Source organism: Suncus etruscus, chromosome 2, assembly GCF_024139225.1.
Source record: "Suncus etruscus isolate mSunEtr1 chromosome 2, mSunEtr1.pri.cur, whole genome shotgun sequence".
NCBI lineage: Eukaryota > Metazoa > Chordata > Mammalia > Eulipotyphla > Soricidae > Suncus > Suncus etruscus.
The window spans coordinates 123,486,787-123,508,314 of record NC_064849.1 but is presented as its reverse complement, the minus strand read 5'-3'; the positions used below and the strand labels follow the sequence as shown (position 1 = coordinate 123,508,314).

Below are 21,528 nucleotides of genomic sequence, written 5' to 3'. Positions count from 1 at the left end.
CAGGGGATCGAACAATGGTCCTTTCCTTGGCTAGCGCTTGCAAGGCAGACACCTTACCTTACCTCTAGCGCCACCTCACCAGCCCCTAATCTTTCTTATTGAGCTTTTTCATAATCACTACATTCAACTACATGGAATAAATATAATCAATTGCATCATTTGGGCAATAAAAGTTTCTGGCTAATAATTAATGAAGTGCCACAGATATTGATGATGGAAACCAAGAATCACTTTACAAACTGAATATTCTATTTTATCTTACCATAAGAATAAATTTTAGTAATCAGAGCATATAGTTTACTAATAGAACACATGGCTTATATATATGAAGTCCTGGGTTCCATCCTCAGCTCTACAAAATAAATAAATTAAAACAAAACAAAACAAGAGAGGGTGATTTGGTTAAGGGTATGTCTCAATGGAACATTTGTTTTGGACTTGTGAAGTCTTGGGTTCAATTCCCAATAATGAAAAAAAAAAAAGGATAAAAAATTTCAAAAGAATACTAGAATACTAGAATTTATGTGACTTTTCCTTAGCTGAGATTTTGTGAACATCAATACTTTAATAAAGTATTATTAAACACGTTTAATCCTATATCTTTTAGTTTCTCTTGTGATTTTCACAAATTTTTGTTCCCTTAAAAATGCAAACATGAGGGGCCAGCGAGGTGGCGCTGGAGGTAAGGTATCTGCCTTGCAAGCGCTAGCCAAGGAAGGACTGCGGTTCCATCCCCCGGCGTCCCATATGGTCCCCCCAAGCCAGGGGAAATTTCTGAGCGCTTATCCAGGAGTGACCCCTGAGCATCAAACAGCTGTGGCCCGAAAAACCAAAAAAAAAAAAAAAAAACAAACATGAAATTTTTTTCTCTGAAATTATACATAGCCAGGAATCTATAATAATATGGAACTATGCACTTACAATGAAATGCTTTTTTCTGTTTATTTTTATCTCTAAAGTTATTTTGTATTTTATACAATAAATACATTCAGTAAATTATGTTAGAGTGTTTCTCATTATCTTCAAGTATTATCCTACCCTTCCACTGATTTATTTCCCACTAATTTTGTGTTTGGAGAAGTACTCCCTTTTCTGCTAGTAAGCAACCTCCTTCAGTTATGGTCTCTTCATAGATGCAGGGCTTGTGCAATAGTACAACAGTTTGGGTGCTTTCCTGGCAAGCAGCCAACCTAGGATCAATCCCTGGCACCCATATTATTCCCTGAGAACTGCCAGGAATTATTCCTGAGCACAGATCCAGGAACACTGCTGGGTGTGGCCCCCCAAATAAAACAAAGCAAAATTAGATGTGATTCTATATCTTTATAAGATAAATATAAAATCAAACTTGAATTTTAATTGAAATCAAGTGTTAAGTTTAAATCTTAAAAAACTCAGCAGATTTTAATATTTGCAATTCTTTAGCCAATGTGTTGCTATTAATTGAAACCAAGAGGAAATCAATTATTGTTTTTAAAGTATTTTGATAGGAAAAGTGGCAAGGATATAAATTTTTTTTAAGTAGCTACTTGTAGTAAAAAAAATGTAAAACCAGATATTATTTGGTCCAATGCTGTGACTTTTTCACAAATGAAATTACTCAATTGAAGCATCATCATACAGATAGTTAATCCTTAGATAAGGATTAGGTAAGACATAATATTAGGTAAGACATAATGTGGCAAATGAATCTAATTAATATACTATATATTTTTTATTTTAGGGTCACATCCAACAGTGCTCAGAGCTAACTCTTGGCTTTGCACTTTGGGATCCTTCTGGAGGTGATTGGGGGGACCATTTGGGGTTCCATATTGAACCTAGATTGAACCCAGGTCAGCCACATGTCTGGCAAGTAACCTACCTGCTGTTCTATTGCTTCAGTAATAATATTCAGCAATAATATTATTGACATTAATTAAGAATGAACAGTCCTACTGAATGAATCACCCCTACAGTCATCCAAATTTTGACTTTCTCTTGCCCAATGTTTACTGGGGAAACAAACTTGACTATGCTCAGGACTACTTCCTACTCATAAAGTGTTACTTGTGATGATGGCCAGGGAAATAGTGCCAGGAATTGAATCTGGTCCTCCTGCAGGCAGAGCATGCTCTTTAGCTTGTTGAAAATTCTCTCTCTCTGGCCTAATTTTTATGAACAAATGATCATTGTTCTGCACCAAATTAAAAAGGACCTTAATATTATTCCAACTGCTAAAATATTCACGGAGACTGGGGATGAGGCTTAATGGTATAGTGCATGCTTTTACATATGATATGAGACCCTGGATTTGATTGCTAACAACCAAAAAGCTAATTAGCTAAGTTAAAATAAAAAGCAACTAAAATATTCACTAAATGCATGAAACAAATGATGTATTTGACTTTCTTTTGAGGGAGATGAAGTTTGGACCACATTTTACTATGTTTCTGCTTCTGGTGCTTCTGGGGAGCCATATTTGGTGCTGGGAATAGAACCTGGGGTTGCTAAATTCAAGGCAAGAAACTTATCTGCTGTCCTATCTCTCTAGCCTATTTTTTTCTTTTGTTTTTGGCTCATACCTGGTATGTTTGGGGGCCATGCAGAACTAAAGATTGCAAAACTAAAGGTCTCCTTTAGCCTATTAACCTATCTTTCTGGTAACAAATTTGACTTACCTTTTGGTACAAGTTCCTTCCTGACGTAGTAATCAAAGAAGTACACAGACTTCTTTAATTTAATATGTATTCAGTAAATTTTGTTGCAGATCTGTTATATGGTAGCTCTTATTCAAGACATTCAATAGAAGTTTTGTAATCATGAAAATATTTTTTATTTGCTCTGTCCAATATAGTAACCATTAGCTACATATGGCTTTGGAACACTAGAAGAGTAGTGCTCTCTAATAAAAAGAACTTATTTTGAAGCACCATTATTTATAATATTGTTCATGATAGATTTTGAGTATACAACCATTTAACACTACACCTTCCACCTTGCTGTCCATTTTCCTCCACCATTGTTTCAGGGTCTCATGCCTCTTGGTAACTTGGTTTCTTAGACCAGTTCTCAGGTCTTTAACTATTTGTTACTCCCATACCATGTTTCTTTATAGACTACATATGACAGAGATCATTCTGCAGCTGTTTTGTGCCTTCTGGCTAGTCAGCATGATAGTTCCATCAGCATGATAGTTCCATGATAGTTATGTTGACTTTCAAGACTTTTAAACCTACTGAGTAGAGTCTATAAAGAATTGATCTGAAAATGATAGTTTAAATTAATATTATGCTAGAAGAAGCAATTGAGGTGGAAGGTTTCATAACATCACATGATATCCCAATATGGGGGCTAGAATAGTGTCACGGTCCACTCAGAAGGATAGCAAGGGAATATGTTATGATAAAATGACATTCAATTTGAAGTTGAATGATGAGATGATAACAATATAAGAAACTGAAAAAAATTATTTTCAGAAGAATCAGCATGTGAAAATCCTAAGGAGAGAATAAGTTTAATTTGAGGGAAAAAAAGTGCCGTGAGTCTGGAGATAGAGAGGGAGTAAGCAGGAGAGAAAGAGGAAGAAAGAGATAGAGATAGAGATCTCTCTGACTATCCATTGATTGTGAAAATTCATGAATCTTTGAATGCTCATAAGAAAATGGATAGAAAAGAGGGAGAGAAGGGGGCCCAGGTAAGAAGCTATTCCATTTGCTAGTCTGGTCTAAAATGAAAACAGTGAAGGTGAAAGAATTCTGTATAAATAAAATCAAGAGTAAAGAATTTTGTATAAATAGAATGAATATACTTAGCATAATCTGTGTACACTTCAATCTAAGGTTGCATTTTCCCCATTCAATGACTTTGTAGCACCACTGTGGTTTGTCCCAGTTTGATAACTCAGAAAAATGCAACCATAAAACCTAAATATGCTTGGTTTTTCTTTTATTTTGCTAGATTCTGAAAATAAGATTGATCATGTTAGAGTTATGAGCTGATTATATCTGCATCTTGATAAATTATTCCTGGCTTTCTACTTATATGCAATATGTGTGGTTTATTGCAGAGAGTAAAACTGAAAAGAATTCCAGTACACATGTTCATGGAGAGGCTGTGCACATGGCTAGTCAGTGTATATAAGGTTTTCTTGTACCCAGTCCCTAGTGTCTTGGCATTACTTTTATTATGTCTGCAGTATTTCACTCATGTAGATGAAATGCCACAACATATTCTTTTACTTATTGTAGCCTCAACCAGCCTTTTTCATTTTTTTTTTTTCAGAAAAAGCAATTACCATCATAAAAATTCCTTACTGAGGAACTTTCCATATTGCGTTATCATTCCATGAGTCTAATAATAGTGGAATATAAAGAAAAAATTAATGCTTAAATATCTTTAAAAGATTTTTTGAGGTCTCCATAATGAGAAACACTAAAAGTCTGGAGGAGAAGAAATGAGAAAAAAGAAGCACAGTCGGTTTTTGTTATTTTTTTTTCTTTCAGAACTCCTGGTAAATGTTAAGAGATTTATTAGTCATTGCTTGGCTAAAGACACTTTGCAAATCAAATGCACCTTCGCCATGTCTAAACACAGTTAAAGAACCACTGTCTATTATCTATTGGAAGAATGCTAATGTCTATAATTGGTCATTGCCTAACCCTTATGTGTTTCTATCCTGATAGCTCTATCTGCCTAAAGGCTAATTGTGTGTTTTCTGTGAAATCTTGCAGTGGTGCTTTCAGGGAGATTGTGTTCCTTTTGGCCACTTGGCCCCAGAGTATAGATGGGGGCTGGGTCCCCTGGTCGCTATGGGGGAGAATGCAGCAGGACCTGCGGGGGGAGGCGTCTCCTCATCCCTAAGACACTGTGACAGTCCAGCGTAAGTAGCTAAAGTAAGCCGGAGTCAACAAAAGACACCGTTGAAAAATTATTCAAAACTATGATTTTCATTTGCTGTAAAATGTTTCACCCCGTGGGCCAAGGTGCTTGTCTTCAGAACAAGCATTAGGGAAGTGGAGGGGCCTTGCTAGACACACTCCTCTCTCTCCACCCTCCTTCCTATAGAACTGAAAAAGAAAACAAAAAAGAAAAGTATTGCGTATCTTTCCCGGGTCTAAGTCATTAAGACTTCATGTCTTAATCAGATAGAGTTTCTTCTTCTCAAGTTTTGAATTATGGATGAAACCAGGTATAGTCTTTGCTATTTACCTTTATATTCCCAGGAAAACCTAAAGTCTTTTCACATGTCACATAAAATTATTACTGCTAACGTAGTATTAAAAGGACCAATGAGAGCACTTCAAGGATTGAAGTGCCTTGATTCGCATCACAAATCACAGTGAAAAGAATACTGGTCATATGTTAAAATAGTTTCCATTCACATGCCCCCATTAATCATCTTCCAGAGCTGCCACCACTTCTCTACATGACTGTTCTGTGCAGGTCAGACTATTCCTCTCCCACCTCTGTTTCTCCAGCGGGAGACTCTCTCTGGCACTAGGCCAACCCATCAGTTTTCTTTGCTAACTTTACTGCTTCTGCCCACTACAATTACCAACACAGGTAGGCCTCTCTTCTGGTTGTACTTTACTATTCTCTAAAAGATTTAGCTGCTACAAGCCAAGTGTTCCAAGATGGTGATGAGGTACAGTATTGCTTAGGGGTATCTCTTGACTCTGAGCTCAGGGGCCACTTCCTGAAAGTGATATGGGGGACCCTGTGTGGATGCAAGGATTAGAACTGGGGGTCAGCTGCATACAATGCAAGTGTCTTGGCCCTTGTACTATCTCTCTAAGCCCGTTTCCTCCTTTTTATCTAGAGCTTTGTGAAGGTCTGCTTTCACAACTAAAATCTGATGTGGAATGAGATGTAAAATCACTTCTTTTTTTTAAAACTAAACAAAAACAAAAATCTTCTGGGATAAACATCTGTCTCATTTTCATGTATCTTTTTTCACTTTCACTCTTCAGTTTAAAATTGGTTTCCATTTAGATTAGTTCTGTTTCCATTCTCTGTTTTTTTGTTTTGTTTTGTTTTTACCAATTATGACCCTCCTTGCTAGACAGTCACCCTTTCATAAGCCTGTCTTGATGGACCATCCTTATACTTTTGTTTTTATCTGAATAGCACACTTCTCCTTAGCTGGTTTAAGTGGGCTCTTTCTTTCTTTTCTTTCTTTCTTCTCTTTCTTTCTTCTTTCTTTTCTTTCTTTCTTTCTTTATTCTTTCTTTTCTATCTTTCTTTCTTTCTTTTCTTTCTTTTCTTTCTTTCTTTTTTCTTTTTTCTTTCTTTCTTTCTTTCTTCATTCCTTTCTTTCTTTCTTTCTTTCTTACTTCTTCTTCTTCCTTTCTTTCCTTCCTTCCTTCCTTCCTTCCTTCCTACTTCTTCCTTCCTTCCTTCCTTCCTTCCTTCCTTCCTTCCTTCCTTCCTTCCTTTCTTTCTTTCTTCTTTCTTTCTTTTTCTTTCTTCTTTCTCTCTCTCTTTCTTTCTTTCTTTTTTGCTTAGTTTCAGTATTCAGTAGCATTTAAGCATATAGAATATGCTTAGAATATAATTTCAGTTATCGCACTGATCCATTAAGTCAAATAATTATAGACTATTTAATGGAAACAGCTACATATTCCCTGTAAACTAATACTAAATGACCAGACCCCTTTAAAACAAATATGTACTCAGTTACTTAGATGAAATGCTGGGATCTCTTTTAAAAGATGTCAAGCTCTTTAGATTTAAAAAAAACAGCATGCTCAATAATAGCATATAGATTTCCCCGCATTACTTTAAATAAACTTCTGTAAATCAACTATTTGATATCTTTTTCATTAATTCTAATAAAGTTTTATATAATGCAAAGCCATCAAATTTTTATGTAAATTTTTAAAATTTATGATATTGAAATTCATTTCTACATTATTTCCTTTGAACTGGAGTTATTTTCAGAGGGTTATTTGTATCCTCTTCTTTCTTATTTGGTAAAAAAGTAAATTATTCATTTTCTACTTTAGAAACATATAATATCAAATTACTAGTTTTATTTGCTATAATTAAATTGGCTTTTCATTATAAATAAGTGATTTTAAAATTGTGTTGAACCAAACATTTGCTTGCTATAATTAGAAAATATATTTATTTAATTACATTTTCTTAAGAATGTAAATAAATTAAGTCTTGTAAATTAATGGATCATAAATTGCCTTGATCTTTGTGCTCAAACAATCATAAAAATTCTAGAAATATTGATTATTTTAATAAGAAATATAATGTCAAAATATATATTTTCTTAAAATAAGTGTTTTCATGAAGAAATGTATGAACTCTATGTAGATAGATATTATATTCACATATTTAACACAATGTGTTTTCAGACCTTCAGGCGTGGGAAAAATATTGCCTTGGGGAAAGGAAACGGTATCGCTCCTGTAATACAGATGTAAGTAAAACCAAACTCTAATGCAAGATTAGTTTACAATTCCCCCAATGCAGAGAAAAATTAAAAATTAAAACCTATTAGTTCAGAAATGCATGTGTGTGAAGATCACATGATTTTTTAAATAGTTTATAATCAGTAGAAATCAGACTCAAGTCTACCAACTGTATTCACAAGTATCAAAGAAAGTATGAGGAACAAAGACAATCTTCCCCAAAGGTATCAAGAGAGAACCACATACATACTGAGTGCCCTTGCCCTTCAACACTCCACTTTGCTCTTAAGACATATAATAACTATTTTGCTATCTTTTACACAATCACATCCTTTGTGATATGATTGTGTGGAAATATTCACACATATCCACAAATCCTTTGTAGCATTTGTGTTTATCACTCAAGAAAGCTCCAGAGTCCGATATGTTCATTATCTCTTTCCAAGAAAACATAGCTCAGGCATATTCCTTCGTCTGTTTCCTATCTCTGCCCAAATACTGAGCTCCTCTGTGCCCCTAAAGAATCATTGGGTCCAACATGAGCAAAATCCCTTAAATTCACATTTTTCTCTGAATTTTCTATTCTAATTTTGTTTTAATGGAAATGGAGGATTTTTCTGATGATACAATTCCTCAGTTGCCACCTATAGTTCAAGTATTTAAGCCTGAAACTTTTTTTTTTGGATGGTATCACATCCATCAGTTCTTGGGCTTACTCCTGTGCTGAGGAATCACTTCTGGAGAACCAACCATATATGGTGCCAGGAGTGAACCAGATTTGACCACACACACACTAAGTGCCATGATTTCCATAATATTTCTAGAGCTTGTCTTCTTTATATCTTTTTTTTTTTTGGTTTTTGGCCACACTGGGCAGCACTCAGGGATTACTCTTGGCTCTGCACTCAGAAATTAGATTCTGGCATGTTCAGACACCAGAGATCAAAACCCGGGTGAGCCGTGTGCAAGGCAAATGCCCTACCTGCTGTGTTATCCCTCTGGCCCCATCTTCTTTATATCTTTTTTACTCCTTTTATATTTAGTTCTTCCCCCTCTAAAAGCTATAGCCTATTGTTGTGCTTTCATTTAGGGGCTGGAGTGATAGTACAACAGGTAAAACATGTGTTGCATGCAGCCAAACTTGGCTTTTGATCACCAGCATCCCATATAGTCCCTGAGTACTACCCTGGAGTAGTTCTTGAGTGCAGAATCAGAAGTAACCCCTGAGACCCACTAGGTGTGGTTTAAACCTCCTCCCTTAATTACATATTAGTCTATTAACCACTATTCCTCTTTCACGTGCTAATTAAGAATGCCTATCTTAATTTTAATTATTTCAGAAATATCTAGGTGATTTTTTTTTTCAACACTTCTTTGTTTGCTTTTATTGCTTGTTTGTGTGTGTGTGCGTGCATGTGTGTGTGTGTGTCTGTGTGTGTGTGTGTCTGTGTGTGTGTGGTCTGTGTGTCTGTGTCTGTGTGTCTGTGTTTTAAGGTCGCACCTGGTGGTTACTCAAGGCTTATTCCTGCCTCTATGCTTAGGAATCACTCCTGGTGAAGTTTGGGGGAATAGATGGGGGCGACAGGATTAAACTTCAGTCTCCAGCATGCAAAGCACTCTATCTGCTGTTCTATCACACCCACCCTCAACATCTTTTTATTACCCACTAGATGTCTTCATAAGAATATAGATATGCTGTTATTTTGTCCTACATTGAAAAATACCAAAAATAAGCTGTCATTTGTTTTTCCTATCTTTCCCCTCTTAAATCAAATTATTCAGAAGAATGTTTTATGTTTATTATATTCAATTCTACTCCTCATCTTTTTTTAAGTTATTGCCAGGTTTTTCTTCAATATTAAACTAAAAATGCTCTTATCAAGTAATAGATGACTGCCATGTTACTAAACCTAATAGCCAGATTTGAGGGATTATTAATTTGTTTTTCACTGGGTTTCCATAACATTACAAAAATTTTGGTTGTTACATATTTCTTTTTAATTCTACTTTGCTGGATCCTACACATGTCTCACCTCTTAATGATAGAATACCTTGAAATTAATATCTTGGTTTCTTTCTCTGTCCCAGAAATACTCTTTCTATAATACTCTCATCCAATTTCATTTTTCATTTTCATTTCACTTTTCATTACATATACATGTCTTTTGATTCCTAGATTTGTATTTTTAGCACAGGATTCTTAGACATTAAATAGGTATGTAATATTTCAGATTTCCAAATATTATTTCCACCAACCTGTTTATTTTTGGGGGGGACCACACCCACCAGTGCTCAGGAGTTACTCCTGACTGTCTGCTCAGAAATAGCTCCTGACAGGCATGGGAGACCATATGGGACACCGGGCTTCGAAACAACCACCTTTGGTCCTGGATAGCTGCGTGCAATGCAAACGCCGCTGTGCTATCTCTCCGGGCCCACTAACCTGTTTTTTTAAGCAGGTGTTTTTCTTCTTTTTTTTTTTTTTTTTTTTTGGTTTTTGGTTTTTTCGGCCACCACCGGCGGTGCTCAAGGGTTACTCCAGGATGTCTGCTCAGAAACAGCTCCTGGCAGGCACCAGGGGGACCATATGGGACACTGGGATTCGAACCAACCACCTTAGGTCCTGGATTGGCTGCTTGACAAGGCAAACACCGCTAGTGTGCTATCTCTCTGGGTCCCGCCGCCCCTTTTTTTATAATCATATATATATATATTCTACCTTTATAGCACTGGGGACATTTACAAACCCAATTTCAGCCGCTAAAACTATAACATTATAGTCTAAACTTAAGTCTGGAAAAGTAACTGCTGAGAGTTTTTCCTATCATATTACAAATTTGACTTGTGTACTCTATCACAGTCAGGAAACTGTAGGACTTCCCCCATTCGTCTTTTGAGATTTTCTTTGTGAGGTGTGGGATCCAGGGCACATTTTCATCACACACCCTGGGTCTTCTTGAGATGAGAAAGATTTGTTGGCAGAGATGGTCTCAGTTAGAGTTCTTGCGGTGGAGATCCTTCTGGAGCTGAGTCTGGTATCAAGCAACCAGTCACGTTTGGGTAGAGGTTAGAAGGAGGGCCTCACAGCATGAGTGATAGAAAAATTTAGGAAATTAAAAAGAAATCTATAAATACTAAAGAATGGAGTCAGGAGTGGGGAAGCAAAAACAACCATGAGGGAGATAGAAACTCAAGAGGGTAGAGATTGGAATGTATATGAAGTATAAGCCTATGAGAAGTGAGACTTCTTAATGATGACAAATCTGGAGTGTTGCAATGGATGTGCATTTATAATCTTAGAAGAAAGCAAAATGATTCAAGGAATTCCATGTTAAATAGTTTGGTGAGCCTTTCATTGAGGGTTGTTGAATGTTATTTAACAGGGAGTACTTGGGATATAAAGCTGAGAATGTGAACCTGACATCTCAACCGAAACAATGATGAAGCCAGATAGGGATTTGAATGAATAGCATGATTCAGAATATAGGTTTTACACCAACGTAAAAGAGAACAACTATTTTTCATTCCAGATTTTTCTCCTATTCCTCATTTCATGTATTTTCCTTAATTGCAGGATGGGCACCCATTTAGGTTCCTAAAAACATAAATATTATAAAATATAAAAACATACAATAGATAACAGAAAAAGAAAATACATTCACCAAATCATTTCCAGGCCTGGTCTATCCACAAGAACTATATTTTGATGTTTGAGCTATAGAAATTGCTTCTGGTGAGCTAACTAGTTATTTATTGCCTTTGTCTTCTGTTCCTAGTTTTAATAAATATTAATGATATACAACTAACATAATCATATCATGGATTTACAAATTATTTTTATTAGTCTTGATTCCATTAATTTCTTAACTGCCCCTAATTCAGACTTTGAGGTATCTATTTAGTACACTAAAATTTCCTTTCCATGTTTCCCATGTTTAATAAGTCTGCCTGATCATAAGTTGTATAAAGCTGGAAACTTTTAAAATGTATTATAAATATATAAAATATTTAACTGTCAATATATGTAGTCCTCAAACTGCTATTTAAGGAAACTTCTATTTACTATTCAGTGAATATTTCTAGATTCCAGTAGAAAAATTTCATGTGTGCACTGTCCAACACAGAGCACTTTGAGATTGTGGCAACTGAAGAATATAATTTCCAAGTTTAATTAATTTCAAAAATAATTTATAATGCTGTATATAAAATTCTCAAATCAACCCAGTCATTTAGAAACAAATGAAGAGTTCATTTTTTGGTAATAGTTAACAAAATTATTTTAACAGAGTATTTGCATTTGTTTTGGGGGGTTACAACCAGTATTTCCTAGTTCAGCATTAGAAATCACTCCTGGCAGTTCTGGATGACCAGAGAGGATGCTGGGGATCAGATTCTGCAAGACAAGAGCCCTAACTGATATACTCTCTCCAACTACCATGCTGAAATATTTTAATTGTTTTAAATTTAAATTTAAATTTTTTATCATTAAAATTTCAGCAGAGGGGCCAGAACAGTGGTGCAGCGGTAGGGCGTTTGCCTTGCAGTGGTAGGGCGTGTTTGCCTTGCATGTGCTGACCAGGACGGACTGTGGTTCGAAGTCCCGGGAGTCCCATATGGTCCCCCCCAATCCAGGAGCAATTTCTGAGCATACGAGCCAGGAGTAACCCCCCCCGTGCATCACCGGTTGTGGCCCAAAAACAAAACAAAACCAAACAAAAAAAAGAAAGTAAAACAAAACAAAGCCAAACAAAACTCAGCAGAGCACTTGCAAGATAATGAGGTAAATACCTCAAGTTCTAACTCCTTGAGAGAGGAAGATAGAAGAACCTAATTGGAGCACCTTAGGTACTTCTCTCTGATGGTATTCAGAGGAAAAGAAGAGATAACCTACTTCAATCCTCTATTTTTTTTAAGTCTATTTTTGTTTGTTTTCTTGTTTTGGGACCACAATCTAGTCATGCTCAGGGCCTACTTCTGACTCTGTGCTCAACTCCTGGTGGAGTTCAGAGAACTATATTGAGGGCAGGGATTCAACATGGATCAGTTATGTACAAGGAAAACACCTTACTTGCTGTTTTATGTATGTCTCCAACCTCCATCTTTAAAAAATATTTTATTGAAACCCTTTGTGATTTACAAAGTTCTTCATAGTTTGGTGTTACAGACAGACAGCCCATTTTAAGTCTAGTTATGTCCAAGGCCTTTCCTCTACTATTTTACTGGTCCAAAGATGACCTTCAAATCTGTTTTAGACTTAAAATAATGGAATTACCACAGTTGACTTAGATCTAAAATATACCTTTAAAGGGAGGAGGTGAAGACCACCTTATCTGAGTAGATTCCTGAACAAAAACTAGCAATGAGACCATATAAAAAGTTGTATGCTCTGGGCTCTTTTCATTTATTTTTAAAAATATGGTTCTTCCTTCTAGAAAAGAAGGGAATAGCAGTAGCAGCTGCATAGGTAATAGTAGCAGTTATTAAAAATTATTGAGCATTTAGTTGATACCAGACTTCTTATTTTAACTATGTTTTCTTCTTGTATTGAATTGTTTTTATATTATCCTCAGTCCCTTAGGTAGTTAATTAGTTTTGTGACATATTAAAAAGGTTAAATCAATTTGTATTTTTACATATATAAATATAAAACTTATACAGAGCAAGGAGTAATGCCTGAGCACTGATAGGTATGGCCTAAAAACAAACAATTTTGTAAGCATAAGTTTGCACAGTAAATGTTCTTGTATTACAAAAATGAGTTATGCTGTGAAATAGATGCTATTTTAATTAAATTCAGACCACAATAAAGCTCTATAGAAGTATTTTGAAACACTTGCAGAGATTATCGTATCAAAATGTGATATTCAAATTTAGTTGATAATGCAGTGTATTCATATTATCTATATTATAATTTATATCTTTATTATATTATAGCTATATTTAGCTATATTATAACCTTTATTATAAGGGTTTTTTTTCTTTTAAAAGTAAACTAGAAGGATGCCAAATGTCAGAACTGTGATGAAATCAAAACCGATAAAGTGAAATAAAAAACTGAGGTTTAGTCATGTCCTCTCTCAAACTGAGGTTGAAAGCCTCTAGAAGGACTTTGCCCATTTTCAGCTTTATTTTATTTATTTATTTTTATTTTTCCCCATTATACTGCTTTTGTTTCCTTCAAACAAAACCACATAACTCGAATTATCTAGCTCCTCAAATATCTAGCCTCTCAAATAGAGGGGGAAGAACAAGGGAGGGTACCAGGACTAAACAGATATATGATCAGTAATAGTAAATTAGGCAAAGAGGGGACCACCTACTCTAGCAGCCCGGGCGTGATGGTGGGGGATATGGGTTGCAGGAAGGGTACAGGGATGGGGAGAGGACAATTTGGTGCTGGGTATTCCCTGATTAAATGTTAATATGTACCTAAAATACTACTCGTGAAAGATATGTAAGCCAATATGATCTAAATAAAATTCAAAAAAACAACTGTGGTTTAGATGATCACTATTGGGGACCCATAAAGGTAGTAAAAGAGTGTAGCCAACTCATGTTCCATTCCTGGCATATCATACAGTTTCATAAGCCCTACCAGGAGTGGTCCTGAGCACAGAGCCAGGGAGTAAGCTTTGAGCATTGCCCCAAAGTGGTCCCAAAATACACAAAAATATGGATAATTGACAATGTTCCTTGAGTTTTAAATTAATAATACTGTTATGAGTAACTGTGAAATCAAGAATTTAGTTGCCAATGTAAAATATGACATAGAAATTAGGCCTTTATTAGTGCTTGTGCCACCATTTTATGTGATTTAGAAAGGATGTTGATCTGGGTGAAACAGACAAAATATCTCTACTTTTCCACAGATCACTATCAAGTGTTTGGCTATTCTCACATGGAGCACCACTAACAGGATATAGTTAGCTAAGAATCCTTTGCTATCACAGAAAGCTGTTTTGGTGTAAGACTGTAGTCTAGTATAGTAAGGGAGAAGTAATAATGTCATTTGCCAAGAAGTAAGAAGAGTAGATGGAAAGAGAAAGGAGGTAGAACATGAGGTGCAATTTTTTTTTTATTTTGCAATTTCTCTTTAATTCTTCATTTCTTTTTTTTTTTTCTTTCTTTTTTTTTTTTTTTTTTTTGGTTTTTGGTTTTTGGGTCACACCTGGCGGTGCTCAGGGGTTACTCCTGGCTGTCTGCTCAGAAATAGGTCCTGGCAGGCACGGGGGACCATATGGGACACCGGGATTCGAACCAACCACCTTTGGTCTTGGATCGGCTGCTTGCAAGGCAAACGCCACTGTGCTATCTCTCCGGGCCCTCTTCATTTCTTTTTTGTTAATTTTTTTAAATCCATTCTTTGAGGTACCAGGATTTAAAATACTGTTAATTATACTTATCACACAGACATAATGCCAACAACACACAGACCACTAGAGAACCTGCTTCTCTCCACCAGTGTCCCTAGGACCCCCCCCAAACCTCCTTGCATGTAAGCTGAGTTCTATAGACAAAAATCTCCAGTTATGATGACTTGGATCATTTGTTGTTCTCATACTATGCTTCTTTCTTATGCCATATATAGCTCTCTTCTCTCTCTTTCTTGCTCTCTCACTCTAATTTTTGAAGTGGTGACACCTACCCAAATATAAATGAATAGAGCCAAACTCCTGAAATTCGACAAAATTATAAATAAATGATAGTTAAAATAACTTTATTTTCAAAAAACTTTTATGGTATATAAATTAAAAAACTAATATTATGAATAATTCTGTGCTAATGCATTTTAAAATTTACCTGAAATAGGGGCCGGTGAGGTGGCACTATAGGTAAGGTGTCTGCCTTGCAAGCGCTAGTCAAGGAAGGACTGCGGTTTGATCCCCCAGCATCTCATATGGTCCCCCCAAGCCAGGGGCAATTTCTGAGTGCTTAGCCAGGAGTAACCCCTGAGCATAAAATGGGTGTGGCCCCAAAAACAAACAAAAAAAATTACCTGAAATAGATAAATCTTATAACTGTAAGACTAAAGGGAATTAAGAATATTTTAAGGGAAAAATATGAATAATTATAAAGATGTATTTTACCCTAATAAAAATATTGGCCTTATGCTAGAAAATATTACACTATATATCTGTTTAAGTAGCTGCATTCATAATTAAAAGATTGTAATAAAAAAATCCCTATAGGGCCCGGAGAGATAGCATAGCGGCATTTGCCTTGCAAGCAGCCAATCCAGGACCAAAGGTGGTTGGTTCGAATCCCGGTGTCCCATATGGTCCCCCATGCCTGCCAGGAGCTATTTCTGAGCAGACAGCCAGGAGTAACCCCTGAGCACCGCCGGGTGTGGCCCCCCCCAAAAAAAAATCCCTATAGATGTAAAATATACTTTTGATCAGACTTCTGATTCAGACTTAGAATCTTCTGTATAGATGAAATGTAAATTTGTTATTGGAAACCTATAAAATCCTTTAGTGAGTAGGGAGTATATAAATTTTTTTTTTTGGATTTTGGGTCACACCCGGCAACTCAGGGGTTACTCCTGGCTCTATGCTCAGAAATTGCTCCTGGCAGGCTCAGGGGGATCATATGGGATGCCGGATTCTAACCATTGACCTTCTGCATGCAAGGTAAATGCCTTACCTCCATGCTATCTCTCCAGCCCCCTAAACTTTTCTTAATTTAGTAGAGGGCATCTATAAAACACCACGTGTCATTCCATACTCTATATCAAGTGCTGATAGATTTGTCATGCCTTAAAAAAAAAATTCGTAGGGACTGGAAAGGTATTATAGTGGGTTGGGTACTTGATTTATAAGCAACTGAACTCAGTTTGATCCCTGGTACCTATGTTATTCCTCCAAGCTGTTTAGGAGTGATTCCTAAGTGAAGAGTCAGGAGTAATTGAGCACTTTCTGGTTTGGCCTCCATACAAACAAAATTAAATTAAGTTAAAAAATTTCCTTTAGGGGCCGGAAAGATAGCATGGAGGTAAGGCGTTTGCCTTTCATGCAGGAGGTCATCAGTTCGAATCCCAGTGCCCCATATGGTCCCCGTGCCTGCCAGGAGCAATTTCTGAGCCTGGAGCCAGGAATAACCTCTTAAGCACTGCCGGGTGTGACCCAAAAACCACACTCAAAAAAAAAATCCTTTAATGGTTTTGGCAAAACTTGTTTCAAGACTGAATTCCCTATCTTTGACTGTCCATGCTGCTCTGTATGGTGCCTTCAAATATGAATGATAATCCAGCTGGATAGAGTATTCTTGGTGACATTCATTTCATTGAATTTTTGCACTATATTCCTCTGTTTTCTTCTGTCTCATAGATTCTCTTTTGATATATCTACTCTGAATCTATGACTTTCCTTTGCAAGTTCTTTTTCAATTTTGATGCTTTCAATATTCAACATGTTTCTTTTGCTTTTATCATTTGTCAAAACTCCACGTATCTTGGAATTTTTTTATTTGAGTATTTTCAACTGGTTTCCTCCAGGCCTTTGACTCTGGATGTTTAACTCAGAAAATTCTATGATATCTTTAATTGATGGTTATTCATAAAATTTGCCTTTCTATTCTTCAGGGACTTGTGATTTCTATATTATTTCTCTTAAATTCATCCCATAATTCTCTGGTGTGCTGTTCAGACTCTTTCTTCCATCTTCTGTTGTTGTCCCAGAGATTCCTCCATCTTTGAGCTCCTTGATCTTTTTTAAGCTGCTTTTTTTTTTTTTTTTTTTTTTGCTGATCAGAAATTCTATTGAAAATTTTTATATCACCTACCATACTCTTTATTTCTGATTGTAGTTTTCTCATCTTGACTCTTTCTTGTACTTTGATGACCTGGGTCATTGTTTCTTTGAACTCTTTACACATCCTTACCATGATGTCATTAAAGTCATTCTCTGAGAGTTTACAGAGCTGGCTGATGCTGATACTTTCCTGTTACAGTTATCATTCATTGAATTTGGTGGGCTTCTGTCATGCTCCTGCAGTGATGGAGTGAATCTTTGCAGTTAGACCCTAGAAATCTCTGAGGGCTTAGACTGAGAATTGTTCTTTTCTTTTCCTGCACCTCTTTACTCAGTGACAGGAAGTATAACTTAGAAACCAAAGATTTGATGAGTAAGTCATGGTTGTATGGTTCAGGAGATGTAGAACTGGACATGAAAGGGTGGAGAGGAAGCAGAGGTTCAAGATATGTGGAGTTAGGCCTACTGATGTGGCAGAAGTCAGGCATGGATACGGCTGGAACCTAGTCGAAAGGGAGGAAAATATGTGTCCTATTCAAAAAAGGACCCCAAAGATATCAGCTGGAAAATTAATCTCACCTGGGAGAGTGCAGAAGCAAAAAGAGTTCTTTAATTTGCATTGTAGTGCTGCAGCTGCAGGATTCTAAAAAGATGTCAAATAAGGTCACATTGCTCAAATGCTATGGGAGTTATACGAATTTAAGATTAAGTTTAGGTTGTCCCAGGAGGTGAAAAAGTTAGACTTTGACAAGATTCTCCTTTTTAAAAACTTTATGTAGAAGTATTCCCAGTTGTTAAAAGTAAATAACCCTCTCTTCTCTCATGGAATATCCTTCTTCCTGGCCACCAAATTCTTTCTGTATTCACATTGTGAATTTATGAGACAATTCAGTATTTGTTGTGTATTTATGTTCTTTATTCATAAGACAATTTAGTATTTAATTTTCTGAATTTTCAATAGATTAAATGTAAATCTTAGTAAGTTAAAATTTCTTTAATTTGAAGGTGTTTAGACTTGATGACTAGCACTTAACCAGCTCACTCTTCATCTTTAAATATGGTTTTTGTCAGGACTAGACAGTAAACAGCAATAGTTGTAGGATTCCAAACCACAATTAATGGTGCTGAATGTCATGTTACCCTTGATTCCTTAAAATAAAGAGTTATTAGTCATAGCAACTGGGCCTCAAATACTGTTACCAAAAAGGATTTTGTGTTTTAGTTTCATCACCTTCTTTTTATGTGTGCTTATAAAGAGACATCTGATGAACCAGTTACAAAGTAGACTATAACATACATCTGACTATAAAATTAATAAACTGTCTAAACCTTAGGTTTGTTTAAATTTTTTTAGTTGGGCCCAGAGAAATAGTACAGCAAGTGGGTAGGGTGCTTGTCTTGCCCTGAGCAACATGGGTTTGATGGCATAAATCCCCCCAAGCCCTGCCAGGAGTGATCCCTGAGTATAAAGCTAAGAGTAATCCCTGAGCACTGCTGGGTGTGGCCCCAAGTAAAACAAAATAAAATACACATAAACTACTTTAATTATTTCTTATGTTACTGATATTATAATTCAGATGACTTTATCTGAATAACTGCAGATTTATATAACCTTATTTATAATAAATTAACTATTATGATGTAATGTAGGCATTTTAATTAATTAATTAATTAATTTTAGAGACACTATCTCTTGGATTTTGTATTTTCAAACAATCACAACACTTATGGTTTTATTTTATTTTATTTTTAGCCATGTCCTTTAGGAGCCAGAGATTTTCGAGAGAAACAATGTGCAGATTTTGACAATATGCCTTTCCGTGGAAAGTATTATAACTGGAAACCATATACTGGAGGTAAGGTATAACCTATCTTGTAAGCATAAAGAATATATAAACACAAATATTAATCACATATTAGTAAAAGTTAGTGGTGCAAATCAGATAAAAATGCTTATAGTTCTAATAACTTTTCTATTTCAATTTCCCTTTAATAAAAATTTTTTAGTTGTATAAATCATCAGCAACAGCTTCTAAAGGCCTAGGGTCAGAGTGGTTGGAGTTCATGTTTTGTATGTAGAAGTCTCAGGTTCCTGGCATAGCATGGTGATTTGAGCATGGCCAGGTGTGGCCTCCAAAGAAATAATATATTAAGAAACCAAAACCCACCATGATTCTATTTAACAAGAGTACAAAGTTTAAAAAAAAAATGAAACCAGACAATATTTTAGAGTAGTTGACTTCTTGTGTCATATAACTATTATATTATAATCAATATAACAAATTATCATTGTTGATACCAGAGAGATAATATAGAATGTAGGGTACTTGCCTTACATGTGATTGACCTTGGTATGATTCTAGAATCCCATATGGCCTCCTGAGTTTTTCAGGAGCAATCCCTGTATACAATGCTCAGAGTAAGCAAGCCCTGAGCACTCCTGGGTGTGGCTCAAAAACAACAAACAAATAAACAAATAAACTAACAAAAGAAAAACAAAGAAATAATCGTATTTTGTGTTCCTAGGGCATAGGGCATATTCCTAGGAGTGGTATAGCTGAGCCCTTACTCCTATATTCATTGCAGCACTATTTACGATAGCAAGACTCTGGAAACAGCCAAGATACCCTTCAACAGATGAATGGCTAAAGAAACTGTGGTACATATACACAATGGAATATTATGCAGCTGTCAGGAGAGATGAAGTCATGAAATTTTCCTATACATGGATGTACATGGAATCTATTATGCTGAGTGAAATAAGTCAGAGAGAGAGAGAGAAAGATGCAGAATGGTCTCACTCATCTATGGGTTTTAAGAAAAATGAAAGACATTCTTGCAATAATAACTTTCAGACACAAAAGAGAAAAGAGCTGGAAGTTCCAGCTCACCTCATGAAGCTCACCACAAACAGGGATGAGTTTAGTTAGAGAAATAACTATGTTTTGAACTATCCTAATAATGAGAATGTACGAGGGAAATAGAAAGCCTGTCTACAGTACAAGTGGGGGTTGGTTGGGGAGGAGGGAGATTTGGGACATTGGTGATGGGAATGTTGCACTGGTGATGGGTGGTGTTTTTTACATGACTGAAACCCAAACACAATCATGTATATAATAAAGTTGTTTAAATAAAAATAAAAATAAAAAAGAATTAACAAAGTTCTTGCAATATATGCATCGTCATAACTAACAGAAAAATTAAATTTTAGTAATAAAAAAAAAAGAAATTATCACACTCAAATGAATTATAGGGTGAAGCCATAACACAGCAGGTTCAGCATTTGCCTTGCACGTGGTGGCCAACCCAGGTTTGATCCCTGGATCCCTTATGTCTCCTGAATTTACAAGAAGTAATTTCTGAGCACAGAGCCTGGAGTGACTTTGAGTGCTGCTTCCTGGTGTGACCCAAAAACCAAACCAAACCAAACCAACCAAAGCAACAAACAAATTACAATGTAAATCTGAAAAGAGGCCAGAAAGATGTCTTCTATCTTGGTCAAAGGTTAAGGATCTTTCCATAATTATTATCATTCTTATTTTAGTGCTTGGGAACGTTTCCACTCTTTAATTTGGGCATGTATCAAACGCTAATGTTCTGCAAGCACAAGAAGTTTTCCTAGACTCTCAAAATATAAACTAAATTTTCTTAGAATTTTTCTCTTGGAAACTGAATATACTTAAAAATTTTTTTTTATTGTTTTTTTGTTTTTCTAACATTTTTGAAAATCTTCCAATATAAAGCAAAACTATATTTTACAGTGACAACTACATGTTAGCTACCAAGATTCTATCATGAATATTTTTACCCTTCTTTCTTTATTACTTAATTAGTTATCACTTTGTCTTTTCATTAATCCATTATTTTTGCTGTATTTAAAAATTAATTGTAGATGTTAAGAGAATTTCCTTGAAACATTTAGCTTTCATAACATTAACAATAATTTAGTAGATTTTTTATTTCTGAGGTAAGGTTAATTATAATAAAATGTAAGCCTTAACAGTTATTTATTTACCTGAGTTTTAAAATTTTATAAACCTCTAAATTAAACCTATTGAGATATAGAACACTACCATTTTATCCCAAATTCTCATGCTCCTCAAGGTTCTTCCCAGTCAATAGTTATTTCTGCCTATTTCTTCCACTATAAAAATACTGTTTTGATTTCTTTTTACCATCAATTGGTATTGTCTGTTTCAAATATCATAGAAATGAAATCATGGCATATTTATTGTTTTGTGCAAAACAGTTTAAACTTAATGCTTTTGAGAAGCATCCATGTTATTGCATATAGGAGTTGTCCATTCTTTTTTATTACTGAGCAGTATTCCATTGTAGCAACCAGTACATTTTTCCATTTGCTACTTCTGTAAAAC

At 35.5% G+C, this 21,528-nt stretch overlaps 1 protein-coding gene across 1 annotated transcript in view; it reads left to right on the top strand.

Moving 5' to 3' along the window:
* Positions 1–21,528, top strand: part of ADAMTS6 (ADAM metallopeptidase with thrombospondin type 1 motif 6) — a 267,510-nt gene that overhangs the window by 164,904 nt on the left and 81,078 nt on the right. The window contains 7 exon segments of the mRNA XM_049768834.1: positions 4,713–4,745; positions 4,747–4,794; positions 4,796–4,816; positions 4,818–4,861; positions 7,347–7,362; positions 7,364–7,411; positions 18,906–19,008. Of these exon segments, the coding sequence (XP_049624791.1) occupies positions 4,713–4,745; positions 4,747–4,794; positions 4,796–4,816; positions 4,818–4,861; positions 7,347–7,362; positions 7,364–7,411; positions 18,906–19,008 (313 nt within the window).